Source organism: Triticum dicoccoides, chromosome 6A, assembly GCF_002162155.2.
Source record: "Triticum dicoccoides isolate Atlit2015 ecotype Zavitan chromosome 6A, WEW_v2.0, whole genome shotgun sequence".
Taxonomy (NCBI): Eukaryota; Viridiplantae; Streptophyta; class Magnoliopsida; order Poales; family Poaceae; genus Triticum; species Triticum dicoccoides.
The window spans coordinates 466,951,256-466,978,085 of NC_041390.1; the positions used below are offsets into that span (position 1 = coordinate 466,951,256).

Genomic DNA, 26,830 nt, shown 5'->3' on the forward strand with positions numbered 1-26,830 from the left:
GACGTTGTAAAGACGGTACGCCCCATTGTGGAGGACCTTGGTGACTATGAAGGGGCCTTCCCAAGAAGGAGCAAGCTTGTGTGGTTTGTGCTGATCCACTCGGAGAACCAAATCTCCTTCCTGGAAGGCTCGACCTCTCACATTTCGGGCGTGAAAACGGCGCAGATCTTGTTGGTAGATGGTCGACCGGATCAGAGCCATCTCCCTTTCTTCCTCTAAAAGGTCGACTGCGTCCTGCCGCGCTTGTTCAGCTTCTGCTTCGTTGTAGATTTCGACTCGGGGAGCATTATGCAGAAGATCACTTGGTAAGACCGCTTCGGCTCCGTAGACCAAGAAGAATGGAGTTCTTCCGGTCGACCGATTAGGTGTGGTCCGCAGTCCCCAGAGTACAGAGGGAAGTTCATCGACCCAAGCTCCAGCCGCGTGTTTGAGATCACGCATCAGTCGAGGCTTCAATCCCTTAAGAATCAGTCCATTAGCTCGTTCTGCTTGTCCATTCGACTGCGGATGGGCGACTGAAGCGTAGTCGACCCGTGTGCCCTGGGAGTCGCAGAAAGCTCTGAATTCCTCCGAGTCAAAGTTCGACCCATTATCCGTAATGATGCTGTGCGGGACTCCATATCTGAATATTAGTTCCCTGATGAAGCTAACAGCAGTACCGGTGTCAAGGCTCTTGATTGGTTTAGCCTCGATCCACTTGGTGAACTTGTCGACTGCCACCAGTACATGCGTGAAACCGCTTCGTCCTGTTCTCAAAGGACCGACCATGTCCAGCCCCCAAACCGCAAAAGGCCAGACGAGTGGGATGGTCTTCAAAGCTGACGCAGGCTTGTGCGACATATTCGAGTAGAACTGACATCCCTCGCACTTATCCACTATCTCTTTTGCCATCTCATTCGCCTTGGGCCAGTAAAATCCGGCTCGGTATGCTTTGGCCACGATGGTCCGAGAGGACGCATGATGACCACAGGTTCCCGAGTGAATATCATTGAGGATGAGTCGACCTTCTTCTGGTGTTATGCACTTCTGACCGACTCCAATCGCGCTTTCTCTGTATAATTGTCCTTTGATTACGGTAAAGGCCTTAGATCGACGGACGATCTGTCGAGCCTCTTCCTCATCCTCCGGGAGCTCTTTCCTCAAGATATATGCGACATACGGAATCGTCCAGTCGGGAATGACCACCAAAACCTCCATGATCAAGTCGACCACCGCTGGGATTTCAACTTCAGTCGGATCTGTGGCGCTCTTGGGCTGCGGAGTTTCTTCGGTGAAAGGATCTTCTTTGACTGACGGAGTGTGTATATGCTCCAAGAACACACCACTCGGAATGGCTTCTCTCTTGGAACCTATCTTTGCTAGATCATCAGCCGCTTGATTTTTCAGTCGGGGTATATGATGGAGCTCCAACCCCTCGAACTTCTTTTCCAGCTTCCTCACTGCACTGCAATATCCAGTCATGGCTGGGCTTCTCACGTCCCACTCTTTCATCACCTGATTGACCACTAAATCCGAGTCGCCATAGACCATTAGGCGACGGACGCCGCGTGAAATGGCCATGCGCAACCCATATAGGAGGGCCTCATATTCTGCCTCATTGTTGGAGGAATCAAAGTGAATCTGGAGCACATATCTGAGCTTATCTCCTCTGGGGGAAACCAGGACAACCCCAGCACCGGAACCATTCAACATCTTAGAGCCATCAAAAAACATGGTCCAATGCTCCGAGTGAACTTCAGTCGGCTGCTGTTGTTCAATCCACTCGGCGAGGAAATCTGCTATCGCCTGGGACTTAATGGCTTTCTTTGCCTCAAACTTGATATCAAGGGGAAGAAGTTCAATCGCCCATTTGGCCACTCGACCAGTTGCATCTCTGTTGTGCAAAATCTCTGATAGTGGAGCGTCGCTGACGACTGTGATGGAATGGTCAGAGAAATAATGAGCAACCTTCTTTGTGGTCATGTATATTCCATACACAAGCTTCTGATAATGAGGATATCTCTGCTTGGATGGAGTCAAGACTTCAGACAAATAATACACTGGGCGCTGAACTTTGAGAGCTTTTCCTTCTTCTTCCCGCTCGACCGTTAGCACAGTACTGATGACTTGTCCTGTGGCTGCGATGTAGAGCAACAGAGGCTCTTTGTTGATTGGAGCAGCAAGCACCGGCTGGGTGGAGAGCAGAGCTTTTAGCTCGGCAAACGCTGCATCAGCTTCTGGAGTCCACTCGAACTTGTCAGCCTTCTTCATCAGTCGGTAAAGAGGCAGTGCCTTTTCACCGAGTCGTGAGATGAATCGACTTAATGCGGCCAAGCATCCAGTAAGCTTCTGGACATCGTGCACTCGCACAGGGCGTTTCATTCGGAGAATAGTGCCAATCTTCTCTGGGTTAGCGTCGATTCCCCGTTCGGAAACGAGAAAACCGAGTAACTTGCCACCAGGAACTCCAAATGTGCACTTTGATGGATTGATCTTGATATCATACCTTCTGAGGTTGGCAAATGTTTCGGCGAGGTCAGCGAGCAGGTCGGAACCTTTTCGTGACTTGACAACAATATCATCCATATAAGCTTCCACATTCCGACTGATTTGAGTGAGTAGACACTTCTGAATCATTCGCATAAATGTGGCTCCGGCATTCTTGAGGCCGAATGGCATGGTGATATAGCAGAAGCACCCGAATGGAGTGATGAAAGCTGTTTTTACCTCATCGGGCCCGTACAGACGGATCTGGTGGTACCCGGAGTAAGCATCTAAAAAAGACAACCTCTCGCATCCCGCGGTCGAGTCAACAATTTGATCTATGCGAGGGAGAGGAAAGTGATCTTTCGGGCAGGCCCGGTTGATGTGCTTGAAATCAATGCACATTCGGAGCGACTTGTCCTTCTTAGGAACCATGACGACATTAGCGAGCCACTCAGAGTGGTATATCTCTCGGATAAATCCTGCCGCCAACAGTCGAGCCACTTCTTCACCGATGGCCTTTCTCTTGGATGGCGGACCGCCGAAGATGCTCTTTGACTGGTTTTGCAGACGAGTCGACTCTTAGGCGATGCTCAGCCAGTCCCCTGGGAACACCTGGCATGTCAGCGGGCTTCCATGCAAAAATGTCCCAGTTCTCACGGAGGAACTGGATGAGCGCTTCTTCCTATTTTGGGTCGAGTGTTGTGGAGATGCGGGTTGGAGCTGCTTCGGGGTCGGTCGGGTGAATGTGAATAGGCTTCGTCTCACCGGACGACTGGAATGCAGACTCTGTGGCGGGCTTCTTGGATTGCAGCAAGTCACTCGGATCTGCGTTTTGCTTGTATTCTTCGAACTCGACTGCTGTCACCTGGAAATCTGCAATCTTGGAGCCCTTCTGAAAGCACTCTTCTGCCTTTTTCCTATCACCAGTGACAGTGATCACACCTTTGGGACCGGGCATCTTCAATTTGAGGTACACGTAACATGGTCGAGCCATGAACCGTGCATAGGCTGGTCTCCCCAAAATGGCATGATATGCACTCTGAAAATCCACGACCTCAAACGTCAACTTTTCTTTGCGAAAATGCTTCGAATCACCAAACACCACGTCCAAAGCTATCTGGCCGAGTGACTCGGCCTTCTTCCCTGGTATAACTCCATGGAATCTCATGTTACTAGTGCTCAGTCGGGACATCGGAATGCCCATACCTTTCAATGTGTCAGCATACAATAAGTTCAGCCCACTTCCACCATCCATCAGCACCTTTGTCAGTCGAGTGCCTTCGACAACTGGATCGACCACCAAAGCTTGCCTCCCAGGGGTGGCAATATGAGTCGGGTGATCAGATTGGTCGAATGTGATGGGTGTTTGAGACCACTTCAGATAACTTGCCTTTGCTGGGGCAACCATGTTCACCTCTCGGTTAATCACTTTCAGTCGACTTCTGCTTTCCACATCTGCAAAGATCATCAGAGTGGAGTTGACATGCGGATATCCTCCCTCACTGTCCTCTTTGTCTTCGGCCTTGTCCGACTCCTTCTCCTTGTCCTTAGACTGTTTTCCCTGAAACTGCTGGATCAGGAGTCGACATTGGCGAGTGGTGTGCTTTGGGTAAATGATATTCCCCTCTTCGTCTTTCTTCGTGTGAATGTGACATGGCATATCCAACACGTCGTTCCCTTCTTTATCCTTTACCTTCTTGGGGTTCCAGGATCCTTTTGGTTTCCCCTTAAACTTTCCTTGAGTCACGGCCAGAGCCTCTCCAGGAGCTGCCGGTTCAGCCTTCCGCTTCTGTTTCCGACTGGTGTTTCCCTTTTCCGACTGACTCGACTTGTGCTTGCCGCTTCGGAGTCGGTCTTCTTCTTCGCCATTGGCGTACTTGGTAGCAATCTCCATCATCCGACTCAAGGTCATGTCACCGGTTCGACCAAATTTCAAACTCAGTTCTCTGTTCTTGACGCCGTCTTTAAAGGCGCATACTGCCTGATGATCAGAGACATTTTCCACAGTGTGGTGCAAAGTGATCCACCTCTGAATATACTCTCTGAGAGTCTCATTAGCTTTCTGCACGCAGACTTGCAACTCTGTCAATCCAGCTGGTCGCTTGCAAGTCCCTTCAAACGTTCTGACGAACACTCGAGACAGATCTTCCCAAGTGTAAATGCTGCTAGGAGGTAATTGAGTCAACCATGCCCTAGCAGAACCTTCCAACATGAGGGGTAAATGCTTCATGGCCACCTCGTCGTTCCCACCACCAATCTGAACTGCCACTCGGTAGTCTTCAAGCCAAGTTTCAGGCTTAGACTCACCAGTGAACTTGCTGACTCCTGTTGCCAACCTGAAATTGGGGGGAATAACTGCGGCTCTGATAGCTCTGCTGAAACATTCAGGACCAGAAACATGCACTCGACTGCTTGTGGGTACATCTCTGTTGAGTGCGCCTCGATGGGCTCTGTTCCGGTCGACCAACCCTTGCACGATAATGGATCGCGCGTCGAAGCCTGGCTCTCTGGGGTCAACTGGAACCCTACGCCCTGTACTGTACTGACGCCTATCATCTGGCTGCCGAGGAGCGTAAGACCCACCCCTCGGAGGGGAATAGGGAACTCGACGCCTATCATCTCGGTCGAGTCTGTCGCCATATTGATCTCGCCGATTCTCACGCCCTTCGCGCCGCGGAGGCGATCTGGGGCTGTGAGCCGACTGAACCGTATTCACAGTGACAGATCGACTGTGAATTCTGTTGCGCGACTGAGACACGGCTGAATTCTGATCTCCTGCTGCCCGGAGCAGATCCCTGATCTGCAGCAAACCTCTGCCAGCTTCCGACTGCGAAGGCTGGATGGACTCTGCTATACGGGTCGCAGCTGCTAAATTCTGAATTGGGGTTCGATATACCTGAGTCGGCGGGAAGAGTTGACGTCGACTGGTGTCGGGAACTCGTTGCCGCGCGCGCTCGTCGAGTGCTCGCTGAAGGTTCTCCGGTCGAGTGCGCTCGGCCAAATTGGCCAGACGCGCCTCCTCCAAGGCACGAGCCTCGGGGGTTTCTCCTGCGATGGGAATACGCAGGGGATCCTCATTCCTGCGGCGAAGTTCCTCTCTTTGCAGAGAGTCGAGTGGCTCGGGCTGGTACTCTTCGTAGCCTCGTGCAGGGTCGCCGCCGTCACCTGCTCCACCACCACGGGCGAAGCCAGGAGGGCTGTGGGGCCCGTCGACCATCAAGATTTCCGCCGCTGGATCACTGCTTCCGCACTCGGATGCAGTCTCTACGGAGCCAGTCGACTAACAAGCCGTAGAGAGATTCGTTGGGCTCGATTGCCGCAACTTGGGTAGTGGCCGATTGGCGAGCCACCGCGTGACTCACCCATCGCTGAAGCCTCGACCGGCCTGAGCGCTTGCGCTGGCGGGAGACCGGGAGGGTGGACGATGGAGAAGCCGACCGATACTGGGTCGACGGTTGCCGCAGCAGAACACCGCGGACACATGCGCGAAAATGCGTCGCACCGCGGACGGGGAGCGCATCTACGTCGAGTGGAGCCTCCTGGAGCCATGCGGAGTCGTCGGCGATGAAGGTGAGAGCGCCGAGACGGATCTCTTGACCCTCGACCAAAACTCCAGCAGACACCATGATGAAAGTACTCGGAAGAATCGCAACTTCTCCACAAAATCGCTAAAACACCTGCCCCAAGGTGGGCGCCAACTGTCGTGGTTCTAAGCCTGACAGTAGAGTGGGGGGTAGGTATGGAGAGGCAAGGTCCTAGCTATGGAGAGGTTGTAAGCACAAAGGATGTACGAGTTCAGGCCCTTCTCGGAAGAAGTAACAGCCCTACGTCTCGGAGCCCGGAGGCGGTCGAGTGGACTATGAGTGTATGAACTACAAGGTGCCGAACCCCTCTACCTGTGGAGGGGGGTGGCTTATATAGAGTGCGCCAGGACCCCACCCAGCCCACGTAGGAGAGGGTTTAAGGTGAGTTAAGTCTGGGGCGTTACTGGTAACGCCCCACATAAAGGCCTTTACTATCATAAAGTCTACTTGATTACAGGCCGTTGCAGTGCAGAGTGCCTCTTGACCTCCTGGTGGTCGAGTGAGTCTTCGTGGTCGAGTCCTTAAGGCCAGTCGAGTGAATCTTCGTTGGTCGACTGGAAGGCGACCTCTTCTAAGGATGTCCTGGGGTAAGTTACTTGGATCAGGTCCATGACCCTACCCTAGGTACATAACCCCATCACACGCCAGGACAGGTAGTTGTCCGGCGCGAGCTTCACCGGCAACAGATGCGAGAAGTAGAACGGCGCAGGCACCGTGGCCAAATCAACATGGGCATGCGGCGATGCATACAGGCCCATCGACGAGGCCACCCCAGGATGCACGGGATACACCGGGTAGGACGGGTAGGAGCCGGGGGACGCCGCCCTGGGAGCACCATAGTGTGTCGCGGGGGCGCCGTAGGGTGTCACAGGGGCACCGTGGTAGGGTGCCGCGAGGGCGCCGTGGTCGGCCGCGACCGAAGCCGTGGGCGGCGATGCAGCCGCAGGTCCATGCGGGTGCGGGGAAGATGCCAGGTAGGGTTGCGGCGGCGGCGCGCCGTAGTAGGAGTGAGGTGGCGGGACGCCGTAGGGCTGCTGCAGGGGCGGCGCGCCATAGGGTTGGGGCAGCGCCGGCCAAGACGACGACGGCGGCGGCCCACCATGGGTCGCGGAAAGGCCGCCCGCAGGAGGAGCAACGTCAGAGGGAGCACCGATCGGGGTGGCACCACGGTCTCCCGATCCGATCGAGGAGCGAGGCGATGACGAGGCACCATGGGCCATCGCGAGAGGCTGCGAGGCAAGAAACAGCGAGGCAGTAGCGAGAGCCGGCACCGCGGCGGCGGCGGGAGGAGCCAAGATCGGTGCGACGGCGGCGGCAGCGGAAGACATCGTAACCTAAACTGATACCATGTTAAACATATAATTTGGGAACTGCTTGACACCCCTAACCTGAGGTGTGGCTATCTCATTATATAGAGGTATCCAAGAGGTACAATACAATGTTACAGTACAGATATACAAAGGCTACGTATATAGAGTCTAACATCCACCGCCCACGAGTAGAGCTGCTCGGACGATTTTTTTTCAAAACTGTGATGATTTTTATAGCAAATTCGGAATCTATACGTTCTCACGCACCAAAATCAAAAGTAGCACCCCATCGGCCTCCAGTTGACCGAAGAGGGGCTCTTCGGCCTGCGGTTGACCGAAGTGGGCTCTTCAGCCTCCAGTTGGCCGAAGAGTGCCCCAACTGGGTTGAAAAGGACTCTTTGGTCTACCGTAGGCCGAAGAGCACTCTTTGGTCAACCGTAGGCCGAAGAGTCCTCGGGCCCCAACTTTTCGCATTAACAGGAGGTCGAAGCTGCATGGCTGCGCTCTTTTGCCCATGCTAGGCCTTGGGCCCCAAAGAATACTCTTCGACCTACGGATGACCAAAGAGCACTCTTCGGCCAACGGTAGACCAAAGAGTACTCTTCGGTCCAGTTGGGGTACTCTTCAGCCAACGGAAGGCGGAAGGGCCCCTCTTCGGCCCACTGGAGGCCGACAGGGTGCTAGTTTTGATTTTCTTGTGTGAGGACGTATAGATTCTGAATTTGCTATAAAAACCATCACAGTTTTGATTTTTTTTTCAAAACTGTGATGATTTTTATAGCAAATTCGGAATCTATACGTTCTCACGCACCAAAATCAAAAGTAGCACCCCATCGGCCTCCAGTTGGCCGAAGAGGGGCTCTTCGGCCTGCGGTTGACCGAAGTGGGCTCTTCAGCCTCCAGTTGACCGAAGAGTGCCCCAACTGGGTTGAAAAGGACTCTTTGGTCTACCGTAGGCCGAAGAGTGCTCTTTGGTCAACCGTAGGCCGAAGAGTGCTCTTTGGTCAACCGTAGGCCGAAGAGTCCTCGGGCCCCAACTTTTCGCATTAACAGAAGGCCGAAGCTGCATGGCTGCGCTCTTTTGCCCATGCTAGGCCTTGGGCCCCAAAGAATACTCTTCGGCCTACGGATGACCAAAGAGCACTCTTCGGCCAACGGTAGACCAAAGAGTACTCTTCGGTCCAGTTGGGGTACTCTTCAGCCAACGGGAGGCTGAAGAGCCCACTTCGGTCAACCGCAGGCGGAAGAGCCCCTCTTCGGCCCACTGGAGGCCGACAGGGTGCTAGTTTTGATTTTCTTGTGTGAGGACATATAGATTCTGAATTTGCTATAAAAACCATCACAGTTTTGAAAAAAAATCTGCTCGGACTCCCAAGGAAGTTTGCTGCTGTACCACAGTCAACACACGCCACCTGCGCCCCCGCTTCGCCGCGCAGCGCACACCAATCTGCCCACGCGCCGCCCGGCCTCTCCTCTTTCTTCCTACGCGCGCCGAGAGAAGATGGGGAAGCGATGGATCCCGCTCGAGGCCAACCCCGACGTCATGAACCAGGTGAGCACGGCCTCCTCCCCCCTCCCCCCACCCCCGGTGCTAGGGTTTTGCTTCCTTTTCGTCTCGGGCGCGCTCTCGCTCACAGACGGCGCTTCCGCCGCGTGTTGGCGCCGATGCCTGCAGTTCATCTGGGGACTGGGAGTCACCGAGGGGGAGGCGCAGTTCTGCGACGTCTACGGCCTCGACGACGAGCTGCTCGCCATGGTGCCCCAGCCCGTCCTCGCCGTCATCTTCCTCTACCCGCTCACCTCCCTGGTAAAATTCCCCGTGATCTCCCTCGAGAGGCCTTCTTCGCTTTCGATTATGCGATGCGGAATTGTGATGGGTTTGTTGCTTTCCGGGGCGAGCAGGATGAGAAGGTGGAGGAATACGATGCTTCTGCCACCTCGACGGCAGGGGGCAAGGTACGGCCGTGTTGTTCTGTTTACTTTTTGTTCCTCCGTAGCGCACCTTCTGTGTTCGACTGAATGCTTCAGCAACGTTGTGCTCCTTTAACCCTAGATCGGTGCCTAGGTAGAGAAGGTCTAATTTAACTGTCTTGCTAGCATACCTTCCAACTTTGAGGTAGGGTCTTTTGTTAACCAGGTGTTTTTCACAGAAAGCGGGGACATTATATTTTTGCTTTTTTTGGTTAAATATCTCTGTGGGGTTATTATACCTCTGCTGTCTGAAATAGAGTCTTGGTTCCGCGGTGCGAATGTTTCTTGTACAATGTCGTGTTACAACAACATCATGACAATGCCTTCTTCTTTTATGTTGTACTGTTGCAGAGGTCCAGAAAAATGTTGATCTTGGTAATTATTGTTTCTATTTTACCAAACAGTTGTTGTTTATGATTTTTTTTCCTTGTTGAGTTGTGATCTTTCCCTCTACCCACAGTCTGGCACATTATTCTGTTGTTGATATTACAGGTATAAGTGTATGACAATGAAATCTGTAATCTGAAATCTGGATCATGTGTGCTCAACCAAAGCATAAGTGGCCTGCTTTAGAGATTATTTTGGGTGGAACTGAGTGCTTAGTTTTTGTTACGGGTTGAATTATAAATTCTTTGAGTGCAACCATACGGACTATTGTTCTGAGTCGTATAATGTATATGTTGACTTTACAATTTAATCAAGCCATTATCCTAGTTATTCTGCAATCACATAAATTATAGGCATTTTAGGTTGAAAACACTTTGTTTGCCATACTCGAGTTAGATATGCTACAAGCCTACAACAGATTAGGATAAGGATATTATTCTTTTGAGCCTGTGTGCATTGTGCCTTACTAATATTTGGTAACTTGCCAACTTACCACATATACGAAGTGTGGCATGACATTTATCCAAGCTACAATGATTGCTATGTTGGTCACCTGTGTGTACTGTCGCTTAGTTTTGCACCATAGCCTTCAGAGAGAGAATGCATAATCAAACACAACAGATCTTGGCCATGTTTGGCATTGTTGTGGATTACCATTATCTTTTTGTCCCGCTTTGTGGTTTTACTTATTTTAGTGTCTGTTTGACCCTCTTTTGTCTGCTTTTGTGGCTAATTTTCTACAACGGATTGTTAAATAAGCACAACACATAACAGTTCAGCAACAACAAATCAAGCCTTTATTCTGCCAATCATATTTCACGTCACCGGAGGCTTTTTGATACCCTGTCTATATTGCATTTTTCAGCGTGTTATTCAGTAAACAATGTTTCACCCTTGATTCCTCTTTATAGGGTCTTGCCTGTATTATTTTCTTGATCTATCCTGCATGTTGAGAGTGCCAGTAAACAGTAGATAGATCCAAATTCTCTTTTATTTCACTTGTGCATGATGTCAAACTGCACATTAGTTTGCAGGTCACTGGAACTTGAGCACATGTTCAAATATTGAGATCTGTTTTGGCGGGAAAAATATTATCAAGTGGTGGGGTGTATGCAGATAAGGTTTACCTTTCTAATCCAATAACTTTAACTTGGTATGTAGGATTCAAGCAAGAAGGTGTACTTTACAAAACAGACTGTTGGCAACGCTTGTGGAACAGTTGGTGTTATTCATGCAATAGGGAATGCTGCATCCGACATCAAGCTGGGTAATTGTTGCGACTTTTCATTACACTTAGATAATGCGCTGCATTCTATGGGCTACTATTGCACAGAAGGAAAGCTGCCAGTTAGCAACAATCCAATAGACAGAAAAACTTTAATCAAGTTATGCTTTCTCAGTGATTCAATATTTTTTCAAGTATTCCCAAACAATATGGCAAGCATCCAACACTCTGCTTGGTTTGGTCATAATATAAATTAGTTGCACCTGGTTTTTGAACTTCAAAGCATCCCCTGTTTTGCTGCTTTTACTAAAATGGGCAAAAAGTTACATAGGATGTAGTGAAAGTGGCTTGACTGTGTTGAGAATTGAGAGTAGATGATCAGCAAATGTAAAAGAAGAAATAGTACTCCCTCCGATCCATATTACTTGTCGCTCAAACGGATGTATCTAGCACTGAAATATGTCTAGATACATCAATTTCAGCGACAAGTAATATCGATCGGAGGGAGTAATGAGTTTTATGACTATTTCACATGATTTTCAGCATATACCCAACTCAATAGTTCATATCCTGATCTAACTTTCTAGCACATTAAACGCATCTGCTAATATATATGCATTTCACAAGATTTATTGACTCCTTTCTTCTTTGCAGTTGAGGGATCTTATTTTGATAGGTTTTATAAACAAACAGCTGACATGGATCCAGTTCAGGTTAGTATCTGGAAATAGATAAATTCATTGATATCTCCGTAATGAACTTATGTATTATCCTCATGCACAACATGTTTGCTATCTTTAGCGTGCTGTCTTTCTCGAGGAGGATGATGAGATGGAGGGTGCTCATGCTGTTGCTGCTACTGCTGGTGACACTGACGTAACCACTCTCATCCCATTCTTATTGATTGTCCACTAAATATACTCGGCTTTGCAAGGAATAACCAATTACATTATGATAGTACCACACTTCAGTTATGGAAAAATAAGTTTAAATGGGCCTTTAGGGCGATTTGCCTTGTCCAAAATAGTGATGGTAGGAAATACAACCATATCAAAGCTATCCTCAAATTTGAGGTTGGAATGTGCGCCTTTTACCAATTGTCTTCCTTGTGCAGGTAAACGTTGAGGTGAATGAACATTTTGTCTGTTTCTCCTGTGTTGATGGTAGGTAGCACACTAGCCTACTTTAATACTAAAATATTATTGGCAGTAGTTATCTGTTGGCTAACAAATATGTAATTTGTTTTGGCATGCAACAGGTGAACTTTATGAGCTTGATGGACGAAAATCAAAACCGATATCTCATGGCCCTTCGTCACCTGAGACCTTGCTGCAGGTCAAATATTCGTCCCCATCTTCTATTTTATACTTATATGACATAAAAGAGTGCTTATATTATTGGACTGACAAATCTGATTTCAGATTTTTAGCATTTCCGATATTGGTTTGCTTTTTCTATTGTCCTGTTAGCAGTTTGTTTTATCAAAAAGTTTGTCACTGTTTTCTTATTTCTAAATGGAAGTTGTAAATTATATCTGCACATTGGTACATCCTAAATTAGTAAAATATGCTCAGTATTGAACCTGGTTTTCAGCAAACATTTCCTCATCTTTTCTGATGCCTTCATTGTATAGTAGTTTTAATTTCTGGATTTTGTTGATTCCCTCTATATTTGAACTTAATAACCGTGGATTTTTTTGTAAAATCTGTTCTCAGGATGCTGCAAAAGTCATCAAGGCCAGAATTGCGACGAACCCTAACTCGTTGAACTTCAACGTCATGGTTCTTTCAAAACAGTGAATCGGTGATGTAAGGTGGAATGGATAGGCTTGGTCTTTTCCATTCTCATGGGCTGGTGCCTGATAGTCAGCATAGCCCGTCGGAAAAACAGAGACTTGTTGCCTAAAAGTAAACTGTGCTCTTTGTGCAGAAGTTATGTCTTTGTCTTCTGGCTTTTGTATCAGAAATAAAAAAGGAGTATTAGTTGCTGGATTGAAAAATGTCTACTATATACTTTTGGTGCCTTTTATCGTTCTTATTCCTATCAAACCGACGGCAGCTTTAGACGCAAGATGAGGGAATGCATTTCTATTCAAATACACAATTTATAGTTATGCCATAAAATCCAGCTGAAACAGTCATGAAAAAGAAGTCACAACTCGGTTATCTCTGTTTTGCTCTCGCATTTCTTTCATATTTCAAAACCCTACAAGAACTAAAATCTTATACAGTGTGTAGAAAGGAAATATCTCCAAAACAAACGTAGTATGTACTGTATGCGACTACTGCACGTCGCTGCCGTGTCTGCACACCGCGTCGAGAGCGGTGGCAAGCGACGCCGAGAAGGTGGCCATGGCCTGGAACACCGCCGGCAGCGTCCTCTGCACGCCGGCGACCGCCGAGGACCTGGTGGCGTCGATGGCCATGGCGTGCCTCTTCATCTCGCCCTCGAGCTTCCTCCGGCACGCGTCGATCTCCTCCTTGCGCTGCACCACCTCGTTGTGCGCGTGGTGCACCTGCCGCATGTCGTGCTCCATCCAGTGCCGCCCCCGGTTCCACAGCGCGAGCCCCGCCGGCGCGTACGAGTCGTAGTGGCTCTTCTCCACCTGCCGCAGCATCCGGGACTTGCGGTCCAGCTCGCGGGTGCACTGCGCCACCCGGCGCGCCGCCCGGAGCTCGTCGCCCTGGTGCGCGTACAGCGCGTGGGTGGCACCGGCGAAGTTCTTGATGGACTTGAGCACCTCGGCGCAGTGCACGCCGTCCAGCGCCTGCCTCCACCGGTCGACGAAGGCGGCGAGCTCCGCGGCGACGGGGGAGGCCGGGGCGCCGTCCGCGGACGGCGCCAACGTCAGCTTGAGCCAGCCGTGCAGGGCGGCGACGTAGTCGCGCTGGTGCTTGGCCAGGTGGCCCAGCGCGGCGCACCAGGCCGACATGGCGGCCTCCAGCGCCCGCGTCGCCCCGTGCTGGATCTCCGTGGTCGCGTCCATGGACGTCCGGCCGCTGAGCCCGCGCAGCTGCTGCGCTATCAGGCACTGCGCCTCGTGGTGCTGGCGCATGGCCTTCCACATGTCGCGCGTGGCGTGGCAGAGCCCCAGCACCTGGCGCGCGAGGTGGGTGTCCCGGAGCTCGGAGATGGCCGCGGAGCCGGCGTGCGCGGCCTCGGACGCCGTGGCGAGCTGCGCGCGCGCCCTGTCCCACGCGCCCTTGAGCTTCTGGATGTCCACGTTGATCTTCCTGCTGTACTCCTGGTCCCGGAGCGCCGCCAGCTTCTTGTCGTGGCGGACCTGCAGCCGCTCCCTCGCCTTCACCTCCTTGTACAGCTTCTTCTCCCAGACCATGAGCTGCTGCAGTGTGGAGCTATGCCGCTTGCCGATCCGGTCGTGCATGCCGTCGACCCCGTCGTGCGAAACTGACGGCGACGACGACGACGACATGCAGCAAAGCACGCCAAAGAAGCTGCTCGCTCCACCTGCAGAATATTTCACATGCACTCTGTTAAATGTCAGCTTCGAATGTCTCACACGTGCGACGCTGGCAAGTGGAGGTTTGCGAGACACTCAGGCAGCAGGGTGGTTCACCGCTGTACTCGGCGTTGCCGGCCTCGAGGAGTTTCGACACCGGGTCGCCGGCGGCGGTAGCCCTGAGGAAGTACTCCTCCAGCCCCGCGGCGACCTCCGCGAGGCTCCGGTGCCTCACGGCCACCCGCAGGTCCTCCCCGCCAACGACGCCGCCCTCCGTCCGCGCGGCGGCGGGAGGCGCCTCGGCAGCGGCAGCGGCAGCGCCGTCCTGCTGCGCCGGCTGGATGGAGCGGAGGAGCGGCGGCGGCGTGGAGGGGGCGGGCGCCGGGCGGTGCACGAGCACGGCGGGCGGGGTGTGGTCGGACACCGGGAGCGGCTCGCCGAGCGCGAAGTGGGTGAGCGCGGACGCCACGAGGCCGAGCGAGCCGAGGTAGCCGGCGTGCGAGGCCGCGAGCTGGCGCCGCGCCCGCACCGCCTCCCGCATGAGCCGGCGCCGCTCCCTGCACCGCCTCGTGTGCTCCCGCGCCGCCGCGCGGGCCGCGTCCCCCTGCTGGCGCGACCACGCCATCCCCATTGCCCGCGTTCGCTTCGCGAGCAGGAGCTGCCGTGGAGGGGTGGATGGAGGTGGGAGTGAGAGTGAGCCTGGCTATGAGCGGCGAGCACACACTGGAGAGGATGCGGAGCTCGGGAAGTTGAGCTAAGCTAAGTAAGGATCGCGATATATAGGTGTGGTATTGTGTGCTAGTAGAAGGCTTCCTTGAGGGACGTGATTGATTATCGGTCGGTGTCGATCGGCGGGGCGGCGCGTTGTTGTTTATGAACGATCAGTCAGTCAGCATAAGAAAGGCGAAAGGCAAAGCTGGGGGAAGAATGATACTGCTAAGGAAAGTGGTAGGAGAAAAAGGAGCGCGCGTTTCGCTTGTTCGGATGGATGTATTTCGGGGGTTTGGTTGGTACACCAGAAGCTCGCGGCCACGTACTATACCGCTGCTGCTTAATTATTTGGCGCGCTTTGGAGAGCAGGGTGAGTGAGTGTATGCAGACACGCACTATCTATCTCCCGGTCTTCGTTTTGCTGATTCAGTGTCGGTTCGGGAGCGCGAGTGCTGTGTACGTAGACGGACGAAATGCGCGCGCTTTACGTAACTTTAGATAGATAGATAGATACAACCAATACCTCCCCTAGGCCTTCGGTCTAGGGTTTTCCTCCTCCTAGGCGATTTCTTGTCGCCTTTGAGTCTATACCCGCATACAATTGGATCCCGGCTGCCCTGATCGTTTTACGATCTACCTCTGGCCTACGCACGACATCGGCTGCGCGGTGCGAGCGACGGGAACGGTGGCAGACGATGGCGTCTCCTTCAGATGCCAACTCAGGTACGAGCGGCGGCGACTTTGACGCGGCTGCAAGATCGGATCTCGGAGACTTCTTCGACCAACTGGATCTCAATGATGAAGAGTTCATTGATGTGGAGATTGATGAGGATGATCCCAAGATACAGGAAAGTGTGCGCTGGTTGGCCCTTGCTAGGGTTCATACAAACAAAGATTTCAGCCCAGCCGCTTTCTACAGAGACATGAGAGCGGCGTGGAATCTTGCGCAAAGTGTGAGATTTCGGCCGGTTGGCCCAAAGCGGTTCGTCGTCCAGGCGTCTTGTCTGGGGGATTGGGAAAGAATTATGTTGCAAGGTCCTTGTTTGTTCCGCAACAACATGGCAGTGCTTATGTGCCCGTATGATGGATTCAGTAGAGAGGAGGAAGTAGAGATAGTGCATATGCCTATATGGCTGCAAATCCGCAAGCTCCCCGATCCATATTGCAAGCAGAAAATTGTGGAGAAGTTGTTGAAAGGGGCAGGAGAAATCATGGAGATGCGTCTCAATGGGAACACACGAGGTGATTACATACGGGTGAGGGTCAAACATGACATTCGTCAGGCCCTTACAAAATTTGTGAGTATTGTCCGGGGCAAAGAACGTCAAGTTTTCCTGGTCCGCCATGAAAAACTTGCTAGGTTTTGCAAGTTCTGTGGCCTTGTTGGCCATGAGCATAAAGAATGTGGATTGGGAGTTCATGATGAGAAATCGCTCAAGTTCGGGGATTGGCTTTATGCTGACAATCCTGGAAGGCCTCGTTCAGACACACGCCCGAGTAGGTCGTCAGGCCTAGGTTCTAGAGGGGACGGGAGTCCTAAGATGGGGAGGCCGGTTACTGAGCAGGAACCAGTCGACCCAGAGATAGCGGACACCGCATCAAGCCCGGTGAAGATCACCGGCGGCAGAATGGAAGTGGACAAGGTTCCAAAGAAGAGATTAAATATGGATGAAGGTGCAGGCGTCCTTAGGGATGCAAAGGGGAATGCAAAACCGCTGCTTGCAATAACTGATGGCACGGATACAGATCAGCATGAGGACGCCTCGCCCACAAGCAGTAACTCAAGCAGCAAAAGGATGAAAATAGCCATTGAGAGTGACAAAAATGAGATATCGGCGGCCTCCCTAGAGGAGGACCGCCGGACGCAATGAATATATTATCTTGGAACTGCCGGGGGGCGGGGAACCGCCAGACAGTTCGCGAGGTGTTGGCCCTCTCTAAAGCCAATAACCCCAAGCTTGTTTTCCTTTGTGAAACAAGGCAAGATTCAGTTAAGGTACAGAAACTCAAGTGGAGACTTGGGTTGAAAGGATTTCATGGCGTCAGTAGTGATGGAAGAAGTGGAGGTTTAGCATTGTTTTGGGACGAGTCTCTAACAGTGACAGTCATGGACTCGTGCAATCGTTATATAGATGTCCAGATTGTAGATGGTGGCACCGGGGTCTCTTGGCGAGGGACTTTCGTCTACGGTGAGCCGAGAGTCGAGAACAGATACTTAATGTGGGATCACTTGTCTAGTTTACGAGCTGTTTTGCAGGATCCTTGGTTCGTTTGTGGAGACTACAACGAGGCGCTATGGCAACATGAACATTTGTCTAGGGTTATGCGATCAGAGTCACAAATGTCTGCTTTCAGAGATTGTTTACTAGTATGCGAACTGGAGGATTTGGGTTTTTCTGGCATTCTGTTCACATACAATAACGGACAGATAGGTGAGCGTAATGTGCAGGTGCGACTCGACCGTGCTTGTGCAGATGAGGTATGGAGGGAGTTATTTCCGGCGGCAAAGGTCCTGCATTTAGCCACGCCATGCTCTGATCATGCACCGCTTTTAGTGCAATTACAGGACGTACCAGATCGTCGTCAGAGATTTCAACACCCAAAGTATGAAATCATGTGGGAACGTCATCCAGCTTTCTCGGAGGTGATCGCTAAAGCATGGGCAAAGAACAAGCCAGCCGAGGGGCTGGGTTCGATCGCGGAATCGTTGGCTGGGATGATGAAAGAATTAAAAGGATGGAGTAAAGAAAATTTTGGTAATGTGCTAAAGGAGATAGAGACTCTCCGTTCACAACTTTCTGAACTTTAGCTCGGCGGGGCTGAACATTCGCAGATACGACGTAAAATGTACCAGCTAGATGAATTGTTATACAGAGAGGAAATGATGTGGTTGCAATGCTCACGCATTGAGTGGTTAAAAGAGGGTGAAAGGAATACTAGCTATCTCCATAGAAGGGCGGTCTGGCGAGCTAGAAGGAATTATATACAGCGACTGTTAAAGGCTGATGGATCCTGGTGCACAGCCCCGACTGAAATGGAACGAATGGCAAAGTCGTACTTTCAGGAAGTATATACTAAAGACCCAACCCTTGTTCCCGGGAAGGTTTTAGACTGTATCACCGCTAAAGTTACAGAGGAAATGAATGAATCACTCTGTCAGCCATATACTGAAAAGGAAATTTCGGACGCTCTCTTTCAGATCGGGCCGTTGAAGGCCCCGGGCACGGATGGTTTCCCAACACGTTTTTATCAACGGAATTGGGCTGTGTTCAAGGAACAAATTATTGCAGCAGTGCAGGAGTTCTTCATTACGGGAGACATGCCGGATGGGATTAGTGACACGTCCATTGTGTTGATTCCAAAGGTTCCCCATCCAAAGGAACTGAAGGACTTCCGACCCATTAGTCTCTATAATGTCGTGTATAAGATAGTGTCCAAGTGTATGGTAAACAGGCTTCGGCCTCTGCTCTCAGAACTTATCTCGGAGAATCAAAGTGCCTTCATCCCGGGAAGGCTGATCACAGATAACTCCATTATAGCCTTCGAATGTATCCATCATATTCAGACTTTATCAGAAAATTCGGAGGCTTATTGTGCTTACAAGCTTGACCTGTCGAAGGCATACGACCGTGTTGATTGGGAGTTTTTGGAGAAGGCACTTCTTAAGTGGGGGTTCTCCCAGCACTGGATTTCTCGTGTCATGGCATGCGTCTCTTCAGCCAAGTACTCTGTGAAGATCAATGGCAAGTTGACGAAGATATTCACCCCTTCGAGGGGCCTGCGCCAAGGTGACCCCTTATCCTCCTTTCTATTCCTTTTTGTAGCAGATGCCTTGTCAGCCCTCTTAAACAAGTCAATGCTAGAGGATGGTTTGAAAGGGGTAAGAATCTGTAGAGGTGCTCCCGAGATATCTCACATTTTATTTGCAGATGACTCTCTGTTATTTTTCCAAGCGTCTCAGCAGCAGGCAGGATTGGTGAAGGGTTTGTTGAACACTTACGCGGTGGCCACGGGCCAATTAATTAACCCATCAAAGTGCTCCATCCTTTTCGCCGATCATTGCCCGCCGGAAGTCGTTACAGAAGTAAAGAGTGTTCTCGAAATTACTCAGGAATGTTTTGAGCCTAAGTATCTTGGTCTCCCAGTGCCAGAGGGGAGAATGCATCAAGGTAAATTTGAAACTGTCCAAGACAGGCTCCGGAAGAGATTGGTAGATTGGGGGGAGCAGTATATGTCCTCAGGCAATAAAGAGATACTTATTAAGTCAGTGGCCCAAGCGATTCCGACTTATGTAATGAGTGTCTTTAAGATCCCCATGTCTGTATGTGATGAACTCACACGTATGATTCGTCAGTACTGATGGGGAGTGGAAAAAGGAAAAAGGAAAATGGTGTGGCTTAGTTGGGAGAAGATGAGACTTCTGAAAGCCATGGGCGGCATGGGCTTCAGAGATATGAGAGCTTTCAACCAGGCTCTTCTTGATAAACAAGCTTGGAGTCTTATTGAAACACCTGATAGTTTGTGTGCTAGACTGCTGAAAGCCAAGTACTTTGCTGCGGGCCATCTTCTTGATACAGTATTCACAGGTAATGGCTCGACGGTGTGGAAGGGAATTTTGCATGGGCTTGAGCTGTTAAAGAAGGGTATAATTTGGCGCGCCGGGAACGGAACGCTTATCAGGACCTGGAGAGATCCTTGGATCCCACGGCCGTACTCTTACAGACCTATCACCCCGAAGCGCAATTGCCGTTTTAATAGAGTTTCTGATTTCTTGGATATGAATGGTGCTTGGAGGATGGACAGACTAAGAGATCATTTCTGGGCAATGGATATAGAGCATATATTAAAGATACGGACTTCTCCGAGGTTGCGGACTGATTTTGTCGCGTGGGCGCCGGAGAAAAGTGGGTTGTTCACGGTGAGGAGCGCTTAAAGTGGCTACATGTGATCATGATGTCGCCCTTGCAGGAGGGTCTTCCAGCTCCGAACCGTGTGGCCGACGCACGCTATGGAACTGCATATGGAATTCTTTGGTTCCCCAACGAATGAAAATATCAGCGTGGAAAGTAGCTACGGGGGCCCTCCCAACACAAAAATGTAAAAGGTTCAGACATCTCTCAACTAGGTCCACGTGCCCCTTATGTGGTATCGAGGAGGAAGGTTCCTATCATGCCCTGGTAGCGTGTCCTCATGCCAGAAATATTTGGATCAGCATGAGGACAAGATGGTCACTACCGGGAGATGAAATGCTTATTGACAATGGAAAGGAATGGCTGCTACATCTTCTGTCTAGGTATTCAGAGAATACACGGGATATGATCATTATGCTTTGTTGGCGTATATGGCAGCTGCGGTCAGACCAAACCCATGGGAAAGAAGTTCCTCCAGCTCATGTAACGGTAGACTTCCTGGATAGCTACTACCAGTCGGCCAGGTTAGCTGGGAGGTTTTCAACGAATGAAATCATCAAAGAGAAGATGCCATCTTCGGCTATCCCTCTTATGGCTGAGAAAACAGTGCCGTCAGTTGAGCCATGGCCGAATCCAGTACCAGGGCAAGTTGCACTCTCTGTGGATGGTTCCTTTAGTGCTTCGGACGGCTTGGCGGCTGCTGGGATGGTACTGCGAGACATCATCGGTCACATCATCTTCTCGGCTTACCGTGTGATATTCAACTGCAACGACTCTCTGGAAGCCGAGATTCATGCGATCATGCAGGGTATGGCATTGGCAATCCAACACTCGTCTTTAGCGGTGGTTGTTCAGTCAGATTCAACAGAGGCGCTTGCTTGCTTGTTGAACCGGGGACTCGAGCGCTCAGCTTATGGGCATTTGGTTAGTGAGATCAAAGAGTTAATGTCTGGTAGGGAGTTTTATCCGCAAAAAAATTCTCGTAGTCAAAATAGAGTTGCAGATCGTTTGGCCAATTATAGCCGCACCGAGAGCACAATTGCTGTGTGGTCAACCTCGGCTCCACCATGTATCAAGGAAATATGGCCTCTTGATTGTAACACTGTTACTCATTAATAAAACTCCCTTATCCTCGCAAAAAAAAAGATAGATAGATAGATGCGTGGAGGTGGAGCGTATTGCTCTCCACTCTCGGCTAATGTATTCTTGTCTAGCTAGTGTAATCTACTCTGTGGAGTACTATACTTAATTAGTTAAATGCCCATACGTTGCCACGGGCCAATATGGGATTTATCGCAAGAACATTCAGCTTCAACGCTTCAGTCATTGAGTCATTTGTTACCGTGCTATATAAATCCTCCTATGTTTTCTTCAAGCTTGTAAAATTGTCGTAGTCATTCGCATCATCCCTAACCTACACACTGATTTCTATCATCCCTGACCTACGAACAAACAAATGAATATATCATGAGTCGCTCTGCTTCAGCTATTACATTTTTACCTTGCTCCAAATCCACATGCCTTTTGTCTAAGTCGCCAAATTGCCATAGTCATTCCCATCGTCCCTAACTTCTAATGGCTTGCAGCATTGTCGTCCACTCCCTCTAAGTTATGAAAAATTCAACAATCCCTAAAACAATTTAGCAATGCCATGGATCAGAAATCACAAAGTCCTCTCATTTTTTTAGCATTGCATTAGAGCTCACAGTTCCACTTGTATGAATCATCCTACCTCAAGTTTAGAGTAAAGACTTTGATGATGAGAATTATGTATTTATTCATAACACAATTAATTAAAATATAAGAACTGTGATTGCCTTTTACCGAAAAAGGGTTCCCGCCTGCTTTCTATTCCAAAGCAACCAACAACGAACACATAGCATTGCTGGCGAGTAGCACATGAAGCCCAAAAGAGAAAGAAGAAGAAACAAATGCCAACAACGGCAGATCGACAAAGCGTGGATGACCCGCCACCGCTGCGCCCTCCGGAACCAAACTACCACAGCCGCGGCCCCGATCCGCCACGTACCAAGCAACACCTCCAAGAAGGCACGCGATGCCGACGATGCTGCTGCCTAGACGAGTCCCAGGGTTTCCCCCGGCACGCGGAGGGAAGTGGGGTATGGCTACCACCGATACCCTCCAAGAAGGAATGGTGGCACCCGCATCGAAGCCGGACGAACCGGCAAGGATTTCCCCCGCACTCCAAACCGCACAACCCAACCGGAGCCGACCATGCGCCATCGTGGTTGCGTCGCGACCCACACTGTCTCATGGCGAGCACCACCACGAGGCCAAGAAAGACCGGAGAGCAGTGCTAAGCGACGGGAGCAGCAGCACCGAAGCCGAGCGGGAGGGAACCACCTCCACCGCAGTTGTGCGAGAGGCTCGCGCCCCCAGCACCGTCGCGGTCGCGGTCCAGACACGGCAGCAGGGCATATCAGGCCACCCCTGGCCCAGCCAGGCCCAAAACGGGCCCGTTAAGCCCCGCCAGCTACGCTGCAGCAGGCCGGGGTCGTCGCCGCCAGAACCCAGCACCCAACCGTTTGTTGCGAAAAAGTTTTGGTATGTTTTGACTTTTTCTGAATTTTTTAAAAATAAAATACGTAACCAGGTGTAATTACCACCTTGTTCCAAAGGGTATTTTCCCTTGAAGCTGCCGATATAAGCCTCAGAGTCCATAGATACAAACCTCATGTCAACATAGATATCTGATGTCTTAGACATACCTTGATCCAAAAGTTTGCACCCACCCATGGGCAGTGAATGCAAAACCAGTGAGCTGCTCACCGAAATACTCAGGCCTCCTTTGGTTTATAGGAATTTTGTAGGAATTTCATAGGGTAGGATTTTTGTAGAAAAAATTCCTTTGGAGCCCTTTGATTTGTAGGAATGAAATCATATTCCTATGAAGGAATTCTTCATATCCTTCACATTTCATAGGAAAATAAACATTAGCCTAGACTCAATGGAAAAAATCCTATGATGTGAAACAAAGGACATCTTCTTTCCTATTCCTACTCATAGGATTTGAAATGCATGTCATCTCATTTCCTATGACTTTCCTATTCCTATAATTTTCCTATCCTATGAACTAAAGGAGGCCTCAACCATATCGTTCCTCTATCGAATACATATCAACCCACTTTAAATGTGAAATCAAACATTGTCAATTATAAGAAAATAACATTGATTTTCTCAAGCATGGCACAAAGTCTTGTTAACACTAAACATTATTAATAGAAGGATGTTGACCTCAGGCTGTCCATGAAGATGCACATCAATGTCAAGCTATTCTCCGATCTTAGCAACTTTGCTAATTTCCTACTTAATGGCACTGGTGTGCTCCTCCTCGGAGTTCATGAACTCTTTTTTTTTTCAGTGTTAGAAAAAATATAACTACCAACAAAACAGCCAGCCTCTTCTTCCCGACACAAGAGCTACACAAATCTGACAAGAAACTAAAACTGTTGTATTGATCAGTAATGGCGGTTACAGCCTAATGGGTTTTTATACATGACTTAAGACAATTGCAATTTCATTTAATTTGAAAAAAGAATCACATATACAATAATTACTTTTCTATGGACCGCTCAGAATATAATGGCGATAGTCTGATGCTACCACTCGCACGCCGCTTGCCCCGCTCAGAATCTGGACTGGCTGGTAGACTGGTATCTGAATGGTTTTCGCTCCACGCTCGCCATGCACAAATGATATATATATATATATATATACATGTTTCCATCCTGTAATACATGATGGGTGGTCGATACACTGTTCAGTTTTGACATGTCCAATGTTCATGCAATTGACCCTGGCAAGAAACATATTTGACTTACGGTTTTAACTTTTAATAGAAACGAACACCAAAACTAGAATCGTACGGCTAACTGAATTTTCTTGGCATAAACCACATATTTACGTAGCAATAGAGATTTAGATCCAAGTTGTTGCCTTGAACATAATCTTTGATGGGCCCGCACCTCCTGACCATCTACATCTTGACAGAACTTGTTCATAAGGTGGAAGGCTGCAGCTACTTCTGGAATTGAACACTGAACACCTAATAATTTGTGCAATATGAGTCCAATATTTTATTGTTTTGTCAGAAGCACAACTTGTGGAATTGCTAAGTTGAACGGCTGGCAACATACCTGACTTATCATTTCAAAATTCTTGTGATCTTGATCGAAAGGGTAGGTACCAACAAACATCGCGTAAAGGAAGGCCCCACATCCACACATTATCTATTGGCATACAAAGACAAATTAGTAGTGCTTCAGCAAATAAAACATAAATATATAAACCGTTGCGCTTAAATGCTATGCACCACTCATGACAACAAAAGGTGGATGTAAGATTCAGAAAGCAAGTAAAGCTTTTATGGCCTAGCAAAATGAAATAATCAGGCAACATATGGCAGAGTATGCACAACACAGTTTAAAGCACAAAGAGAATGGATTATACCTTGCGACCATATTGATGAGAAATACATGCTAGAGTCCCAACAGTTGATGTTGGTTCGGAATGATGAACCCATGTGGAAGCCCATTAACATACAGTTACAACATATACACTTTTCAGTTAACCTTCGGTAATTATTTTGTTGATAGTGGAACCCGGTCCATTGATTGGATCACAAGGAAAAAAGAAAAATAAATAAATTATTTTCCTGGGTTCATTCTTGCTCACGATAGTCACGATTCTTCAAAACAAACGTCTGCATTCACATGAGAGCTAAACACTAAAACCTTGTGTGTACGCAAATATTTATTTTCTTCTCACGTTCGGCCAGCTAACCATGTCATACCAATGCATATATCCATGGTGGCAAGAAGAAACGATATTCATATTAGCAAGGTCATAAATAGACATGCATGTGGTGTCCTTCAACATCTTTAGCCATGTTTCCATCAGAACAAGAAATAGAAACATCACCTCTGACAGAAACAAGATAGTCCAGGGTTGCCATTTGGGTCGAGTGTTTTTTTGGAAGAGGTGTAGTTCATCGTCAGATAAAAAGCATCCTTATGCACATACACTATGTTAGGAAACTTTGTATTCAACGCAGTTAATTTTTTTCACCATCATAGATTTCACCTGTAGCAATATATATCCGAGTGTGCCTGGGGAAATAAGAGCTTTCTTCAGAAGCTATTGCTGGAAGGAAATGCCGCCGATGCACAGCACACAGTAGCATTAAGACGGCCCACATGCAATATAAAGCGAATCTACATACTCATCCATCTAGGAGCTCTATACTTGTTAAAATTATCGTGTATGCATCCTTGCTAATGTGGCTTTCTCTCCTTGGTTGATAGCGAGAACTACGCTCTACGTCTACGTACGTGTCGGCGTCACCGATGCCCACTATGCATGTGAAAACTTAGTACGCTGCGCACTTGAGACGAGGAAGAGTCCAAATGCTGGTTGCACATGCATATAACATTATTATAAAGGCTATCCACAGTACTACGACGACTCATATCGGCCTTTCTTGACCACTTTCACCGATTAGAAAACATAATCGTGGGCTGTCGGCTGGAAAGAAAGGTCGGATGATCTCAACCGAAGGACCGATGGAAGCATGCATACACGGCTAAGGAAACGGAACCGATCGACGCCAGACTGAGACCAGCACATACATATGCTTATCTCGGCGCCTCCGGATCACGCATCGTGTCACGGCGTCACCTCGCACCGCTGGCCGGCCCGGCCTTCTTTCGCGCTCGGTGCGCCTGCTTTTGCGCGAGTCCGCTCTCAAAGGCGTCTGAATCTCAGACGATGAACGATGTACTGGTAGCCCTTGTTTCTCTGTCCCACAGCCGGCTTTTGGGTTCATCGGGTGACAAAGAGAAGATAGGGCTCCTTTCTTTTGGCGACGAGAAGCCGTCGAGCCGAAGGGGGGCATTGGAATTTGGAATGGAAAGGGGTGAAAGTGATGAGACTTGTGACGGGGATGCATGGTGGTTGGTGTTTGCCGAGACACGAAGCAGCTAGGTGAACAGGGATTGGTCCGAGGAAATTAAGAGCATCTACACCCGCAACCTGTAAATCCTGCGGTCGGGCGCATCCGCGAACACTCACCGTCACCTCTTAATTTTTCACTTTCACAGCTATGTCTCTCATTTTATCCTTATACGGAGTGCCGGACCACTGACCGGACACGTCCGAACGCACCTCATACTCATCCCATATATGAGGGGAATTTAATGAGTGCCGGACAACCCAAGCATTTAAAGAGGCTATGAGTGGTTTGATTGGGTCAACTTTTTCCTCCACTCTCCTGTCCGCCCGCCCGGTCAATATAAGAAGTCCGATTATAGATGCTCTAAGAGCATCTCCAACAGCCGCCCAATGCACGGCGTGCTAAAAACTAGTTTGCAGCGCGTCCATCACCTGGTTTGGCGCGGCGGGAAGCGCTGGCTCCAGCAGCCGCGCTAAAATGCAGCCCGCGCGTAGCTTCAGCAGTGCGTAAAAATACAGCGCACGCGACTTGCCGGCGCATGCCATATGTTGCATTTTGGACACAAAAATGAAATTCAAACATCACAAAACAAAGACATGGCACAATAATTTCACACAAACAAGTTGATAACTAAAGGTTCATCCAACCAAGTTCAAAATGCAAACCAAGTTCATGACACAAACGAAAGACACATCAACAATCAAGCCTCGTCCTCGTCTTCATCCTCATCTTCCTCCGATTCATCCGACTCCTCCGAAGACGACTTCGAGGAGCCGGAGCCGTCCGCCGCCTTATTTTTCTTTGCGGATGCCTTTTGTCCTTCTTCGACCGCGCT

General features: G+C 49.6%; 2 protein-coding genes across 2 annotated transcripts; one reads left to right on the plus strand and one right to left on the minus strand.

Moving 5' to 3' along the window:
* Window positions 1-8,744: 8,744 nt before the first annotated feature.
* On the plus strand, window positions 8,745-12,966 carry LOC119317315 (ubiquitin carboxyl-terminal hydrolase 3-like). The gene is made up of 9 exons (XM_037591746.1): window positions 8,745-8,912; window positions 9,036-9,167; window positions 9,263-9,316; window positions 10,880-10,985; window positions 11,598-11,656; window positions 11,745-11,819; window positions 12,058-12,106; window positions 12,202-12,278; window positions 12,659-12,966. The coding sequence occupies exons 1-9, from the start codon at window positions 8,862-8,864 to the stop codon at window positions 12,740-12,742; spliced, it is 687 nt and encodes a 228-aa protein (XP_037447643.1). The 5' UTR covers window positions 8,745-8,861; the 3' UTR covers window positions 12,743-12,966.
* A 119-nt stretch (window positions 12,967-13,085) lies between these two features.
* Window positions 13,086-15,323, minus strand: LOC119317314 (protein ROLLING AND ERECT LEAF 2-like). Its single transcript, XM_037591745.1, has 2 exons — window positions 14,521-15,323; window positions 13,086-14,411 (listed from the first exon to the last, which is right to left on the minus strand). Exons 1-2 carry the CDS (start codon window positions 15,032-15,034, stop codon window positions 13,225-13,227), a joined length of 1,701 nt encoding a protein of 566 aa, XP_037447642.1. The 5' UTR covers window positions 15,035-15,323; the 3' UTR covers window positions 13,086-13,224.
* Window positions 15,324-26,830: the final 11,507 nt, after the last annotated feature.

What these genes read in the sequence shown, in the direction of transcription:
- LOC119317315 (XM_037591746.1), top strand. Translation starts at nt 8,862, where the DNA reads ATGGGGAAGCGATGGATCCCGCTCGAGGCCAACCCCGACGTCATGAAC. An exon ending in ACCCCGACGTCATGAACCAG is followed by an intron (nt 8,913 to 9,035) that starts GTGAGCACGGCC and finishes CGATGCCTGCAG; the next exon opens with TTCATCTGGGGACTGGGAGT. An exon ending in CTACTGCTGGTGACACTGAC is followed by an intron (nt 11,820 to 12,057) that starts GTAACCACTCTC and finishes TTCCTTGTGCAG; the next exon opens with GTAAACGTTGAGGTGAATGA.
- LOC119317314 (XM_037591745.1), bottom strand. Translation starts at nt 15,034, where the DNA reads ATGGGGATGGCGTGGTCGCGCCAGCAGGGGGACGCGGCCCGCGCGGCG. An exon ending in CGGCAACGCCGAGTACAGCG is followed by an intron (nt 14,412 to 14,520) that starts GTGAACCACCCT and finishes AATATTCTGCAG; the next exon opens with GTGGAGCGAGCAGCTTCTTT.